At 39.3% G+C, this 17014-nt stretch overlaps 1 protein-coding gene across 2 annotated transcripts in view; it reads left to right on the plus strand.

The window, feature by feature from the left end:
• asic2 (acid-sensing (proton-gated) ion channel 2) overlaps nt 1-17014 on the plus strand; it is a 328789-nt gene that overhangs the window by 301606 nt on the left and 10169 nt on the right. For both annotated transcript variants that reach the window (XM_067476894.1, XM_067476893.1), the window contains 3 exons: nt 7367-7494; nt 14743-14893; nt 15041-15097. In XM_067476894.1, coding sequence (XP_067332995.1) covers nt 7367-7494; nt 14743-14893; nt 15041-15097 — 336 coding nt within the window. The remainder of the gene's footprint in view (nt 1-7366; nt 7495-14742; nt 14894-15040; nt 15098-17014) is intronic.

The raw sequence follows: 17014 nt of genomic DNA on the forward strand, positions 1-17014 counted from the left end.
AGATGGAATCGTTGCTCGTGCACAGAAAACCTGACATTTCAGGGCTCCCAAGCAACCAATTACACTGTGCTCACTCACTGTGTCTTTTTTAATATGTCACTGATGGAGCGACGCAGGATGAGAGAGATATGCAAAGCATTATGGATTTAGAACTGTGCTTTATCTTACTTTGGAGAATGTCAGAGAAGCATGTCAACTTTTGATGTCTCCCATTTGCTCACTTTGCTTTGTATCCATGTTGTATTTGATTCCTTTTCTCTCATTGATTCTTGCTTTGTATTCACTTTTCATCTTTTTTTCAGTTGCCAACTGTACATTCTCTGTGTTTTGTTTTTTTTTTTTTCAAACAGAGCAGCCATCCTCTATTCCATTAACAGCTACAGAACCTTGTAGGTAAACACTGGCAGGAATCATAACTAATCTGTTTTCTGTGTGTCCATATCCATCATCTTGAATTTTAGTTTCAGTTTAATGTTGCAAACAGGCAAATAAAGCCCAGCAAGCATTTGCGTGCGGTGCCTCTTATGCCTCTGCACTCTTTGTGTCTGCTGTTATTAAATCAAAGCAGTGGTGAGAAGCACTGTGAGAAGTGTCTGAAAGGAGCAGACGGATGTTTGCTGAACATCAAGTGTGAGGTGAAAGTGGAACGTCCTTGATCATTTTCATTTTCTTTATACCTGTGTCATTTTCCTCTTTGGTGTTAGGTCAGAGTAATGTTTTTGTTCCTATCTGTTTATGTGCTTCTCTATTGCTTTTACTTCTTAGAGCTGTCCTGCTTTCAGCGCAACAAAACGGTTTACAGTTACATTACATCTGAGGACAAATGGCTGTTTAATTTTTAAGCATTTGCTGTTGATATCTTCACAGGAGATTCAGCTTAAGAAAAATGAGTGATTACATCTGTCTCTGGCTGCTACACTCATTTGCTGCTGCTTAGAAGACATTTTCTTTCAGTTTCATCCATCCGTCAATTGTCTTTACTACATTTCCCACTAAGCCTATCCCAGCTGTCACTGGGCGAGAGGCAACAGTCTATTGCAGGGCCACACATAAAGACAGGCAACTGTTCACACATACATTCACATCTGCAGACATTTTAAAGACACCAACAATAATCCGATTTCATTTTTCTTATTATTGTAAAGTATAATTGAGTAAATTTACACCTAAAAGCAAAATTTGAATTGCAGTATCTTGTGCAAACATCCATCCATTATCTGTAACCACTTATCCTGTTTTGGGTTTTGGGATCCCAGGGCCAACACAAAGAGACATACACAAACAGACAACCATTCACACTCACAAGCATTTACATAAATGTCTTTGGACTGTGGGAGGAAACCCACACAAGCACAAGGAGAACGTGCAAACTCCACACAGAAAAGCCACAACTGGCTTGGATTCAAACTGGAGAACATGTAGCTGTGAGGTGGCAGCACGAACAGCTCCAGCACCATGCTGCCCTTGTGCAAACATGGTAAACAAAATTTTAGCTCTGGGTGATGTTATAGTTTTTCTGTTTCAACCTTAATTTTTAAGATAAGTGCAGATTAGCGAGGGAACAAAAATAGAAATATGTAGAAATAGAATATGTAGTAGCAAATCATGTACAAAAATGTAAATAAGATATTTTGTGAGTACTTCATATTCCGTACATTTCCATGACAACTGGGAAATTAAAGATAATTAAGATATGCAATAGGACCATAAACCCTGGAACAATGAGGTGAGATTTTCCAGCATAATTACAATCAGGGTTGTTTGTATAATATTTAAAAACCATAACATTTATGTCATCATGGATCAAACAACAACAGACTTACATTGCCATCCCTGGAGCTTCAACATTAAAGTGGCCAAAAAAAAAGTTAGTGGAAAAAAAAAAAGCAAAAAAAAAGTGGATAAAATATAAAATAATTTGAAGTAAAAAAAAAAAAAACTACTTACCAAACAAATTTTCAGTGAGTGCGGCACAGTATGTAGGTCAGATATTAGATGTTTAAAGGGGCTAAATATAGATATGTTGTAAGTGTAGGGTTGTTATGTTTAAGTCAAAATGGAATTTTGTTTCAGCTTGCCAAATATGTTGAGCTGTCACATTAAAAACACAATATCGACCAAGCTTGACATGCTTAGTCCTGACTGTGACAGCGATTGGAGAAATGTGAAATGGGGTAGAAAGAGAGGGGATGCGCTATAACTGACAAACAAGCCTTTACTGTACTTGTTGTGTGTGGCAGGAAGAAGGAGAGGAAGTCTCAGCGCTCCACAGAGATGTCTAAACACACATTCTCTGACAATGCTATTTGAAACATATCTACATCTACACTCGTGCATGCACGGACCAAGTTTCTAATCCACCTTAGTTTATTCTATATCATACAGCAGTCGTTTAATATGCAGGAGAACAGAAGTGAAAGGAGAAGAACACCAGAATGAATTTGCTGTCATACAAAGTAGGAATATCTAAATTATGATTGTAGCTGCTTATAGCAACCTAATTTAATCTGCCTCCACCACTTCGTTTAGTCAAGTCAGAAACATGTGATAATGGTGATGAAATACACAGTAACTACAAAGCTATGAAGCTATCTTTGCCTTTGCTGCCGTAATCAGAACAGAACAAACATCATTATCTATGATCCTCTTGATCAGCTTTTTGATAAGGGGAGCTAAACTGGAGCACAAACAAGCACAGCGAGTCCTGTTTGATCTGATCTCTAACACTAAAAACACAATGCCTCATTGTTTCTTGAGACAGACACGTACAGAGTAAAAATACATTTTCACTTTCAGTCAGAGATCATTGTCTTATGTGCTGTGGCTTGTTGTGTGGAGATGGATGTTTTGTGCAACAGATAAAGGTCTCAACCCAGTGTCTCAGTCACTTTTCTTCAGCTAAGATGTTTCTATTTCATTCAGCATTCAGAATGTTTTTATTAATAACTGGTTGCTCTATATGCTTAACATTTACATAAGCACCTAAACTCAAATGGTAAATCCAATATGATGAAGGCAAAAATAATCGTCACCAGCATTTTATGAGGATATGCTTTTTTTTCTTTGAATGATTATTAACTGAATATATCAGGTTTTCTGACTGTCAGATATTAGTTAGTTTTTCCTGATATTTAAATGAAAAAAGACAAATAAAGAAGACTCAGATTGCTGATAATTAAATTGCTTTTTCTTGATGCATCTGGACCTGCTTCAAAACAGAAAAAATCTAAAAAAGAAAAAACAGGCTGACATGCATACATTTATTTTCTAAAACTGTATCCAAACACAAAACAGTCTAAAATAAATCAGTGGACTGGAATTTAAATTGCAGACACCTCATTGCTATGGGAAGTTCAGAGAGTTTCATGCATATCAAAAGCCGCTGCCTGACACTTGAAAATCATATACAATATCCTATAAATTACCCTGAATACACTGGAAATATGTGAGAGAAGGAGAGGGAGAGAGAGCATGCTGATTTCTCTGTTATTGTGGATCTGCCAATTGGAGGAGAGACAGCGGCTCCCTGAAATGAGTATTTCTGCTTTGGAATGTCTGAAAATGTGTTCGATCACTTGTTGGATGGTCTAACTGATTCTCTAACCCCCCCCTCCTAACACCTTTCTGATGTCAAAAGTGTGGGTGTATTTTCTGTAACTTCCCAAAATCCCAAAACAGGTTTTCTCTCATGCTCTCTTCATTAATTTGATGCACAATAACTTTTGCCACTTTCAGTGTGTGCAACACCACCAATACCTTCCAGGAATGACTGGATGAACATATGCGATATCCTCATGTAAGTGACTGTCGAGTCTCCATCCTGGGAGCTATAAACTCCTTTTTTCTTCCAACATGGTCGGAAAACACATCATGCAAATAAATAAATTTTGAGCTTATGAAAACTGGCTGCAGCTCAACGTATATACCGAGACCTACAACCCAAGCAGATATAACTGAAGATCCTATTTGACTGTTTTGACCTATGCCTTAACCCTATTATGTTGTGTCCTCAGGTTGTCTCTTCTAGTTCTTTTTGGGTTATGTTGTTCTCTGTATGAATAAAAGTCCATGACATTTTCAAAACAAATTTATGTAAAGGTGGATTTTCACACATTATTGTGGCTTTTTGTGAATCTTGAATGTCACCTGTATTAAAGAAAGAAAAAAGAAGCTTTTCAAATGTTGCCTATACTGACTGATAAAATACCACGATCCTGCTCTAACTCATGTTCAGTCTGTTCTCAGTTGTTCTGTATGTTCACTGCATCACATCAGATAGCAAATCCATCCAAGATGTTAAGTTTAATCAGCATAGGAGAAACACAGCAGAGCAGTTTTCACAAGGTGGGGCAATCATATTGACAAAATTTCAGAGGTTAGACTTTTTACAAGTCAGCTCAGCAGCTGAGTTCACAAATAAGGACAAAGGAATGAATCAATGCAATACCAGCTTCATACAGTGTGGTCAGGAAACTATACTTAGCAAGTTCTTGTCACTTATCCTTTTGCTTCCCAGGTCTTTTAAGTTCTTGAGACTAATCAACTGTACTGGTTCCCATGGGTTCCCTACTGGGAAGCAAATGCTCAGATGTGGGCAGTTTTATGCTTGGTGTCTAAATAGCACATCAGTGGGAGAATTCTTTGTTGAGCCAGCACAAGTAAGGAGACAGTCGTGCAGTTAAACAAAAGCTGAGTGCCCATTAAGGAAGAACTGGTGTAAAGACAATGCAAATACAGTGCACATTTGCAATGCAAATGAAGGTTTGTGTTCGAGTAAGTGAATTGTTTGACATACTGCATGAAAACCATAAATAGCTGATTACATACAGTACATACATTTGTGTAGAAGGGAGGGGTCTGATGAGATTGAAGAGGAGGAGGGAAGAGAAAATAGAAGGGCTGTTAACTGATTACCAAAAGCAATTACAGTTGTGTGTTACACTTTTGTAACAATACACAAACTTGTCAAGATACAGCAAAGGACAAATGTCATGCCATGTTATCCTTTTATCATTAAGAATGCATTCCTTGACTTTGGGATGCAGTTGTATGTTTACACTATTTGGTCTTCATTTCAATGAAACAATATGTCACCAATTCTATATTATAATGAAAATGTGTGGCTGTGAAATCCAGCAGTGTACTATTCACACTGGGTTCTGCTTTGCTGCGTTAGACCCAATGTACTTTTTGGCAGCAAGTAACCTTGTTTGCACCTGTGTAGGGGAAGAAGTAAGGTCTTGATTGTGTGAAGAGAATGCGAGCTTGAGACAGTTTACGTACCCTAACCCTAACCTAACCCTACCTAAGTGATCTCAACATCTACCTTACAGTATAGCCAACATCTGCTGCTCCAGTAGACATCAGCCACCTGTTATTCTGCCAGTGGCAACATATTTATGGCAGTTTGTATTAATAATTGTAGTGTTGTTGTTGTTTTTTGGGGGGTTTTTTTTGGAACCCTCTGTTGTTCATAAAGATTAACTTTTCTTTCTCTCTTCGAGACTGCTGTCTCTATTCCCTACCTGCTGCTTTCAGAGTAAATGAGAGAACCTGATTTGTTTGGCCATTATTGAAGCCTGCTCCAACTCCACCTGGACATAACACGTTTTCATGTTTTAGTTCCTTTTAACATTACGCTCGGTTTAGCCTTGCCGTGCTTGTGTAAGCATGAACATTGCCAAAAGGTAATTAGACGGCTCTATAAAGCCTTTGCAGTTCATACTTGCATTTTGACCAATATGGATCTTAATGTTGCCTTTTAGCAAAAGTTGAGCCTGGCTTGGATTTTTGCTGAAACTCTGTGCATCACCAGACCTGTTCAAATTAAAAAGAGGTCTGCAGTCAGTCAGTCAAATTAGTCTCAGTTTCAATGAAAGAAAAGCTTGATGCAGCCCTTTAAAAACACAATGTTTCCACTCGTGGCAACAGGTAGGGGAGGTCCCTTTCATGTTTCAGCATGATGTCAGCTACTGCTAAAAAGCTCCAGCCATAATAATAAAGCATGATTTAACCTGATTTTGACTACTTAAACTGCCTTAGTCTGGTTTGCTAAAACATGACCAAATTGGCAGGTTTATTATCACAACTGAAAATGTGCAGAGGGGAAATTGCTGGTTTGATCTCATCCCTTTCAGACTAGATATCACTGCACAAAGGATGCAGACAGCTCTGTCCTTATACCTCAGTTACAAGCAGCAGCTTTGGGATAGCAGCTTACTGCAACTCTTATCTCCTAGCATCATTAGCATAAAACACTAACAGGCTTGTGGCTGAATGGGTTTATAGTAAATCCCTGCAGCCAAGTTTCAAAAGAAAAAAACCTTCCTATAAGGGTGAAGGCTTTTGCAGCTGTATGTTCATACGCACAATTTGGAATGAGATGCTCAATATTTACATATGTTGTGCTGCAGTTCTGTTTTTGTGTGCAAAAGATATTAATCCAGTTTCGACCTGTACACAAAAAGGTATAACTGTATTTTACAGACGCGGCACTGTGTCCTGGAAGGCTAGGACACAAAAAGATTTAGCTGCCCACAGACATAACAAACACAGAGTCAGCAAGCTGTCATCATTTTACACACTCACTTATTTTTGCACACTTGGTCTATTTCTGATAGACACAAACACAGACTCACAACACGTCTTTCTCACAGCCAATCTTTCTTTAATACGGTTTTACACACACACGCACACACACATAAACACACACACACTGTACTCTTTGAAAAAGGTGTCCTTTCAGACCCCAGTAAACGCATGGTCACAAAGAGCAGGTTTGAACCCGTCATCTATTCCGTAATGTGAATGCCTCTAAAGCTGTCACTGCATCTGTTGCTGCAGTGTTTGTTTGATTGATGAGTGCAGCATACCAGTGTGATACTGCTGTGTGAGTGTGTTTGTCATCTGTCGATTTGTAAAGCTTGCTGTGCTGTAAGGCTCCGGTCTTGGTTGGGGAGCACCCTGAGGTGATCGGCTGGCAGGGGAAAGCCTTTATTGTATATCTGGCAACACACCACTGAGTGTTAGGACATGGAGAGAACATTATTGATCGCTACAAAGACCACTCTCTCCTCCCCCATAGGCGATGTCCTTGCTCTGAATCTATGAATCTATGGCGTCGGTGCCGAGCTTTCTAACAAAACCCGATGCCACTTCTCTCTAAGCGTGTGCTTTATAATAATACAATCTCAAAAGCCTTTTTGGGAATTTAAGTAAAGCGTTTTTTCTGCTTTTCTCCTCGCTGAACTGTTTATCTAAATCAGTAAAAAAGTTATTCACATTCAAATGTTTTTGTTCTACCTTTCGAACACTTTTGCCTATCAGTTAAATCAGTTATCTGGGTCTCCTTCTGTCTACTTTCCAGAGGATACAGCCTTCGAGGCAGGTGTGCGGGTGCAGATCCACAGCCAGGCAGAGCCCCCGTTTGTTCACGAACTGGGCTTTGGCGTGGCCCCTGGCTTCCAGACTTTTGTAGCCACGCAGGAGCAGAGGGTAGGTGTCTCCGACCGGAACTGATACATACATATTCAACAGCTTTTTTATCATTTCCCTGGCACTGTGCTGTTTTTCTCCTCTAATCCACCTGTTACATTTATTGCTCAGAGATAAAAAGTCCCAGTGATAAATAACTTCTTAATGACACTCATGATGGGTTTTTCATCATGACATTGTGTGTGAATGTGGTGAGTGAGGACCGCATGTCCCGGCACTTTCTGGAACCTCAATTGCCCTTATTAGCAACTGGGCAACTGTTGACTGACAAATTATAACTTCCACTTCTGTGAGCGGCTTTGACCTTGCTGGTAGAGGGGCTTCACCTGAACTGAGCTCCACTCAATCACACTGAAACTTTGTCACACACAAGGCCGTCATTAAAGGCTGCAGGAGTCACACATGTATATTGCCTAAGGTATTTGATGTAAAATGCATTTTCTCTGTCACAAGAGGCTCCTACTTCAGAAGGTTGTTTTTCACTTTTCCGTTTTCCTCCTTGGGTGCTAGAGTTGACCAAGCTTCAGTAAAGATGTTTCTTCACTGCCAAGCTAAATGTCTTTACAGGATATTGGGACTCCACTCTGCAGTGTCAGCGGGAAATCCATTTTACTAAGGTTATTAGTTCTGTCTCTCGTTGTCACTTTTTGTTTGTATTTTTTTACTTTTCTTTCTGTCTATCTCTTTCTCTTTTCCTGCCTTCAGGTTACGCATTTGAAAATGCACTGTCTGGTTGAGATGTGAGAGTTGACTGGATTCTCTGAGCAGACAGGTTTCTGTCAAGATAAATTCATGCCCTCTCGATTTAAAATGGCCGCTGTGTCTGCCATATCAAAAGTATTTGTTTTCTTTCAGGATGTCAGTTAGTGATTCTGTTTACATGGACATGAGTATCCTACTTATTAGGTTTCCAGTATCCTCGTACCCGTCAGACTACTCCTGCTAGCGTATTCATGCTTCTCAGAAACATTATCAGGTCTTGTCGAGGCCACTAAAATTGGATAGTGATCCTAAAAAAATTCTTGGGTTTCAAAAGTGACCCAGTGTTGGACCAATATAGCAACAATGCTGGGGTTATATTAACCCACTACCTAGTTCCATGATGTAGTGGTGGTAATTAATCCTCCGTAAAAACTGTGCTACATCAGCATGCAGATAAACTGATCCACTGTGGTATATATATATATATATATATATATATATATATATTTTTTTTTTTTTTTTTTTTTTTTTTTTTTTTTTTCTGAGGTATAATGATTTAACATCATACATCCTGAATAATCAAAATCGCAGACCGGAGCACCGCTTTTAGACAGTTTTGGTTGCCATCCCCAAGCCTCATTATTAAGGAGGCAATTCCAAAGTATACTTCATTCCACAGTGTATTGATTTCGGAAAGTTCAAAATAATTAAACTCAATTTCTTGTGGTTTTCATTCCTTAGAGATACATATGATAAAATTATCCTTACGACTACTGTACATGTTTTTTAAACAGGAGTAAGCAGCAAAATTATAAAAAGCATAGTTTGTTGGAGAATATACAGAAACATTACTACATGATAAAACAACAAATTTGGAAGTGGTAATGGTTTGTTACTGAAGATAATGATGTGTCCTCCAACAATAACGCCCTCTCATGTGACCAACAGGATCAAACGGACGTCTTCGGAGGCAGTTGTCCATTAATATGGGACCCTATTTTGGCATTTTGCGCCAAAACTGGCAGAATAACGAACGATTTTTACACAAACTTCACACTATCTTTTTAAATAAACGGTTAGGTGTTGCTAAAATAAAATTATTTTGTTAGTATACAAATTAAGTTAAAATATTTACAAAAGACAGCCTCTTCACCAGCTGAGGACCCCTCTCCATCCATCATTTCTGAGAGCCTTCGTCCATCTGTTTTAGGAACCTCTACACATGCTGCCGCCGAAGGACTCTCTTGATCTGTACTGCAGTGTTTTTTTTTTTGCATGACTCCATGTGAATGGTTGGCAGCTCCTACAGTACAGTAAATCATTCTGTAGTAGATAGCAAACAGTACAGCTATAAATATCTGTGTTGTGTTGCTTTAACAACATGAGGGTTTCCGCATATACAGTATCTAAATTCAAATAATAAAATATCTGATGAGATGATATTTCCCTCTAAAATGTAAGTACCTTCAGTTATTATTTTTCTATATTGATACGTAAACAAATTATTAGAACAAACAATGCACAGCAAACTCAAATTATATTGTGCAGATAACATTATGCAACCCCATAAACAACCATTAAACAACTAAGGGCGATGCCATGTGAAGAATACACCCTGCTAAACCAATTTTATGCATAGAAGATTTTAATCCACTGGCAAGTTTTCTTGGAAATGTTCCAATAAGATAAATAATGATTGGCTGGAGGGTCAACTCTAAGCAAGTTCATTAAATGGAAGGCAACTATTTAAATCATATAGTTTTCTTTTTTTTAACAGTTAAAGTCCACAAAGGCCACAAATGAAAAAGCTATTTGAATAAATAAAGATAGTGGACACTTTTCATAAAACAGTGCTTATGTAAAGAACACAACCCACAGCAGTCAACAAGAAGTTGCCTATAAAATACAGAAAATGTTACAGTGCAGCGGCCCAGCATGGAGTTGTGGGTTTGCTGCACAATAATTTTGACTGGCTCTCTAACTGCTTGACCATCTGCACCGACAGCATTTGTGGGATGATCTCCAGGCTGTTACCCACAATTGTTACCTCATGCATTGCTTCTTGTCAGAAGAATTCTTCACTTATAGTTTCTCAAAGGCAATTTTCCTATTTTCTTGATTGTCCTGATTCACACAATATTCAAAAAAACAATAATAAATACATTTTTAAAAAGCTTTAAAATTGCACTGCCAGGCACTTAACCGTAACAACAGCTAAATTACAGAGTAGGGTTTTGTTAAATACCTATTATCTGTCTGGTGTCAGGTCTGTTTTCAGTCTCTCTCTCATTAAGTTTTAGCTAAGGCACATTTTGTCTGCTTTTTATTTGGGAATCATTGATCAACTTGTGCTCATCAGAATAATTTTTCACAAACAAGTCGAAAATTCATGAGGATTTTCAACAATTTCCCTATTTGAAAGTTGAGGTAATGGGTTTTATTAATTAAAAAACTATTACTATACCACTTGTTCCTTCAGGACTCCTCACAGCGTAACATGTTCCACATGTTGATCTGGCATGAGGTTTGCGCTACACCGGATGCCCTTCCTTCTGCAACCATCCCATTTTTTTATCCGGGCTTGGGACCTGCACCAAGGAGGCCCTTGGTGGCTCGGTGGGCCCACACTTGGTCCGGTGGAAACCCAACGCTCTGAAGTTTTGTCAATCCTCCTAAAATAGCAGAACATATAAAATGCAAAATAAATACAAATGTTTGATGTTTCTCTGCCTTCATTGTGAATGTCATATTCCTAATCTGATAAAAACATAAACATTATACCTCATACTTGCGATGCTTATATATTTGCAGTGTAAATTAAATCTGCATTTCTATGCATAATTTGGATAGTTGGGGAAGACAGAAACAAACTAGGAACTTGACATTGATGTTTACTGATGTTTTAACGTGGTATGGAAAACAGTTGCTTATTTTCTCAGCCAGCACATAAGGAGCTGTCTGCTGATTGCTGCTATGCAGGTGCTACAGCCTGTTTTTAGAGCTTTTATGTTCACTCCATGAAATTGGTGAGAATGAACCACGACACCACAATATGGACTGTAAAACAAAAGTAATCACCAAGTAACACGTAATCCATACCTATTTTAAAGTCCAAGTAAAACTATTGCTTTCTTTTATTTTTTATTTTTTTGCTGCAGCACACATACATGCACTGAATCCTCTGTTGAAAAGTATAACATAGAACACCGAAAGCAATAGGACTTGTTAAATGTTTTTATTTTTTGGATTCATGATGCCCTCCTCCCACTAGTTTTGCATTAATTTGACATAATATTGGTAGGTATCCATCGGTGAAGATGAAGACCTTATTTCAATACGGCCAAAACAATCAGTGAGTGTTGGCAGAGCAGACAGTCACGCTGAGCCAGAGAGCAGCCTGCTGCACAGCACATGAGCCACAGACACTGAACAACAACCCCATTACCTTTGCTGCTACAGCGTCCTTCTTATCTGACTGAAAACACATGACAACACACATTTTTCCATGCACCTTAGCATGTTGAGCAAGAAACTAAACATTTACCAAGAAAAAGTGAAGTGCTACCTCTCTGTGATACTACATGTGTTAAATTTTAAATAATGTCCGCAGCAGATAAATGCAAAACTGCTATTAACTAAACAAGCATTGAAAATTGTGTATCATCCAGACAGCAGGAGTCAGTAGTAATATCCACAGGTTAACAAGCACAGAGTCCACTGTCAGGCTCTGGTACGTGAACAAATCTGCTGAGCTCCAAAGCTCCCGAATGGTTTCTTCAGCATCCTAAATCATACAGGCCACAGTTCAGCATGTACATTGAGTTTCGAGGGCAGCAAGTCTGTATGAGAGCCGGGTGTCGGCTGGATGGTCTCAGCAGTGAGAGCACACAGGCACAGTAAGCCCAGAGGGGAAAACATGTCAGTCACTCAGCACCAGCACTTCTTAAGGCACACTAAAAGTTCTCACTCAGTACTCGAGTGAGTTTTCCACTCTATTGAGTGTTTTACTGTATTCGCTTCTAGTTTGGTAACACATAAGACACGTTCAGTTCTTGTTTATTTGTCACTAATATACAGCAAATAAAATAATAAAAAGCGTGATTACCCATTCGATTTTCTATGCTATGTTTTCTCTGGCTAACTAATAGAAATCAGAGTTCAATATCAATTTTAGGAACTTCCCTCAACAAAATTCAGCTGAAATCTGTTCTCACTACATCACATCAGTGTGTTGCTGCAATTCAGTCACCTCAGCGGTAGGCAGGAAGGAGCAGAGGAAGTCTATCCACAGATGGTTGGCCCTCCTGGGTAATGAACCTCCAGGGTTTTTGTCTCTGCTCATCTGTCAGCCCAGCTCTATGATGGTCGGATGAAGACAGGCCCTCCTCTGCCTGCCTGCTGAGAAACATTGCTCCTCTTCACACGCATGCACAGTGGGAAACACAGCGAATTTAGTTTCAGCTAATTAACGCACTGCTGCACTTTGTATCAGTAGTTTGGGAAAAACCATCCCACTGTTAGATGTCCCACCTGTGTCTTCAAGCTTCTTCTTCAGTTGAAACCCAGAGGACACTTTCAAATTCACATCCAAATATAGTCACGGTAATGATGATTGGGTAGAGAATCTGGAGCGAAGGTTTGAGATGAGGCCTCGTGGAGCATGTAAAAAGAAAAAGATGATTAGTAGATCTTTATAATGGATACCAATCAGTACGCCTGCAAAAATGACTTTGACGAGTTTAAATTAACTTATTCGGGCTAATAATAGTGGACCGAGATCAAAGCATCTTAATCAAGCGAGCTCTAAGGGCTCAAAGTGCACAGCCCATAGTAAGGGCTGAATGAGTCAGGATGAGAAAGGGAAATTTAAGCTCTACAGACATAGAAATTGCCCTTGTACTGGCTTTTTACCAAAGCTTAAAGGGCACAGTGTTCTCTTGGTTTAGAAAAGCATTCTTAGTGCTGCCTCTTGATTCAATCTCAGGTTCATTGTGTTTCAGTTTAGCTCGGTGATATCAACAGAAAGAAAAAACATAGCTGAGCATGGCTGGGACTTTCGTGTGTAAACCAAATTGATGTTGAGTTTCAGCACGAGCCCTGTCTCAGAATTTTCCATTTAAGATCACTCAACCGGTACTGATACAATGACCTTATTAAAACCCTGTTCAAATTCTGCTGTTTTAACACAGTCCCTTGCTGCCAAATTGTTAATCCCAATTAAAGCATTGCTTCAGTACCACAGGGAAATGGAACATTGATTAATAAAACACCAAGTGGGGCACAGGCCTCAACTCTTATTAGACAGACCATAATCAGGTCAGCAGGTCTCAATGCAGTGAAAAGTGATATTGAGCACCTTGGATTAACAGATTACAGAGAAATAATCAGATCTTGAATCAGCCACAGCCAACTCTAATTAGGCCAGAATGAAGATTAGCTGAGGTGTGAAGGTGATTTCAAAGGGTAAAGATTGCTGAGAAGCACCTTCCTTTAGTCCCTAATATAATTAATAGCCTCTGGATGATGGTATTCATTGCTTGCGCTTGCTACTGGCATCATGGTGGTCATGCTTAATTACCAAAGGATAAAATTATAGCAATGCCCTGAAATGGCCAGAGGCTTCTTTATGCTGAATATTCAGCAGGCTAGATTGCTGTTTGGATTGCATTTAAATTTATTGTTCTCAGCGTTGGTGAAGTGATTGTATCTGCAGACCGCATCAAAATCCCTCAAAGCAGATATGCAACATTGCCTGACAGGAGGGGCAGGGTTTCAAATTCTGTCAGTACTAACAAGCAAACTGTGGCCAAATTTTACCTGGCAGGATGCTGTGTTTTGCCTCATCCAAAAGAATTGCTCTTTTGGCAGAGGAAGCAGCCTCACTTGGGATGCATTAGATGACAGTGAAGGGAGCTGGGGAACAGAGGGTGGTGGGTGATGGATACAGAGAGCGTGGCTTGAGCATGCTGCCTGCGTCGTGGAGCAGATGGGCCTCCACACTGCTCGGCCCGGTGTCCCCTGTTCCTCATCTGCTGTCCCATTCTTCAGAGCGGCAGGAGCAGGAGGAGAACATTTGGAGTTTTTGTGCTCCCGTCGCCGGGTGCTGTGGGAATTTTTGACGGAGTCTTGCTATCTGTTGAATTGTTTTCCACACCGCCTGGTTTGTTGTGTAATTCTTGTGCTTCTCTGTGTTGGCCACGTTTCAGTGACTAAGAAACGCATTTTGGATTTAATACATGGATTTTCTGTGTGTGTTTGTGTGTGTGTGTTTATCTGTGTCTGTGGGTACGTGTATTTGTTAAGGCCAAGAAAAGTTTTTTTCCTAATTGAGTTAGGACCTTTTGGTAAAGAGAGAAAATGTTTTGTTCATTCATTTAATTAACAAATAAATCTAGTCCTGATACTTCCTGTTTCCCATCATTCCTAAACAGTAAAAAAACACATTCTGTGTAGTTGACATCCCACGCTAGAAAAATGAATTCCAGGGAGCCACGTTTATTCTACCTCCAGGTCGCACTAACCTCACACTTCCTTTCTCACCTGTAGCTGACCTACCTGCCTCCCCCGTGGGGAGAGTGCGAGTCAAAGGCTCTGGAGTCAGGCTTTTTCCAGGTCTACAGTGTAACTGCCTGCAGGATCGACTGTGAAACACGTTACATCGTAGAGAACTGCAACTGCAGAATGGTGCACATGCCTGGTAGGCAGAAAATATGTATATTTAACATTTTTGAGGGGAAAAATGTGTTGCACCTTGTTTTTAGATCTGTCCAACTGCTTACTGTTTATTGTATTTAGCTACTGCCTGAATTCTTCCTGTCATGTGTTGCTTTCAAACTGTTCCTAGGTGATGCTCCATACTGCACGCCTGAGCAGTACAAAGACTGTGCAGAGCCTGCCCTTGGTAAGTCTGCACCTGCATACAACCTTGTGAACATGACTCATGATGAGTATGTACAGTACATACTGTACTGTATTACTGTTTGCCATATACGCATTTGCCTCAGCAGATGATTATGTGCTTCATTTTATATGTTGATTCAAAGCTGCAATGCTAAACCTGCTATAAAGATGACGGTTTTAACTCGGGTAGTAGAGCAACGGGTTTAGTAATCACAGGGTCGGTGGTTTGATCCCTGGCTCCTCCCTCTTCCCTCACAATGCTTGAATACTCCTTAGGCTAGACACTGAAGCCCAGATTGCTCTCAGTGGGTCTGTCCAGCACCTTGCATGTGGACATTTACATTTTAAGAAAGTGCTTTAGTCTTATGTACTTATATACTTTAAGCTCGTGGTAGCTCAAGGTTAAAGCAGCTACAGTGTATTATTATGAGCTCCTAAGCACCGTAGAAAGGAAAAAAACACCTTGGGAATCACTTAGATGTCCGTACTTATATGTACTTACTCTCTGTCTTTAATTGGACTTAATTTAAAATGCAGCATGAAGGTTCTGCAGGCGCATAACAGGTCGACTAATAAAGCCACAGAAGTGTATGATGATAGGTTCATGTGTCACTAGTTAACCTTTTGATTTATCAGGAGAACAGGATTCATTTCAGTATTTCCCCTTGTGTGTGAAGGGCTCATCAAGTGTGTAATCAACATCAGAACAGACAGCGTCTGCAGTGCTAGAGTTCAATTTAATGGATGGATGGTCAGACAGATAATGGGTTATACTTCCTGCATTGAAGTAAATTATACAGTCATGTAAGAGGGATTTGGCATGCTGGCTACATTCCTTTAAGATTTTATTTCTACTTTGTCAGTTTTATTAAATGTTGGCTCATCCAGCTCTTTTACAAAATGGATCAGAATTTCTTTGTTTGGACTTTTTATGAATCTATCCTAGTATCACAGTGTAATATTTTACTTTTTGCTATAGCAGACACTTATGCAAGTCAGATGAGATGTATTCTTTGGAATATTCCTGGGAAAGTGTTAAAATGTTTCATTTTTTACCTCAAAAATAGTTTTTGTCATCCATTTGCTGTGTTTTGATTAACGTGTGAGGGTCACGGAGGGTCCTTCCCATTACCCTAAATTGTCTCCGCTGTCCTTGCACTTGCCTCTTATCCTCGCACTTTAGTCCCTCACACGTAAGATGTGAGGAAACAATACAAGGAGAGAGTAATGGAGGAGACACCTTTCAAGAGACATTACATGTCCTTTCCCTTCAACCAACATCTGAAGGGACTTCTGTTTCTGATGACGACTGACAGCTGGCTCTACAGCTGTTCTCTGCCTTTGAGTCTGTACTGATAATTCTGTGCATTTTGCAAATTATAATGAAGGTGCACAGTTGCTATGACACCCAACGAAGAGATGTTAATGTGAATCATCTCTGCATGTTTTTTTTAAGTAAACAGTTTACAACAGTCTGCATATTTATTGCAAAAAACTCTGGGATTAATATTGTAAACAGATCAATCAAACCACGGTATATAATGGGGTTTTTTAGGCACACAAAAGATGATAGTATCTAACAAGGATCATTTTATATAGTATATTACATTTGTGTATGCATTTATTGATAATCTGTTATTTAGATCAATCTGCTGCTGCATTGTCATTGCATTGAAAAGCAAATCTAACTTTTAGGCCTATTTAAAATTTTATTAACTGTTTGTTTTTTTATTATTTAAAAAATCTAAAATAAATAAATAAACAGGTAAAAAATTTGAAATAAAGTTAGAAAATTTTAATTCATTTGGGGGCGGCTGTAGCTCAGCTGGGAAGGCAGTCGTCCACGGGCCACAGGGTCAGTGGTTCGATCCCCAGTCCCAGCCATATGTCAAAGTGCCTCTGGGCAAGATACTGAACC

The sequence above is a fragment of the Channa argus genome, chromosome 15, assembly GCF_033026475.1.
Source record: "Channa argus isolate prfri chromosome 15, Channa argus male v1.0, whole genome shotgun sequence".
NCBI lineage: Eukaryota > Metazoa > Chordata > Actinopteri > Anabantiformes > Channidae > Channa > Channa argus.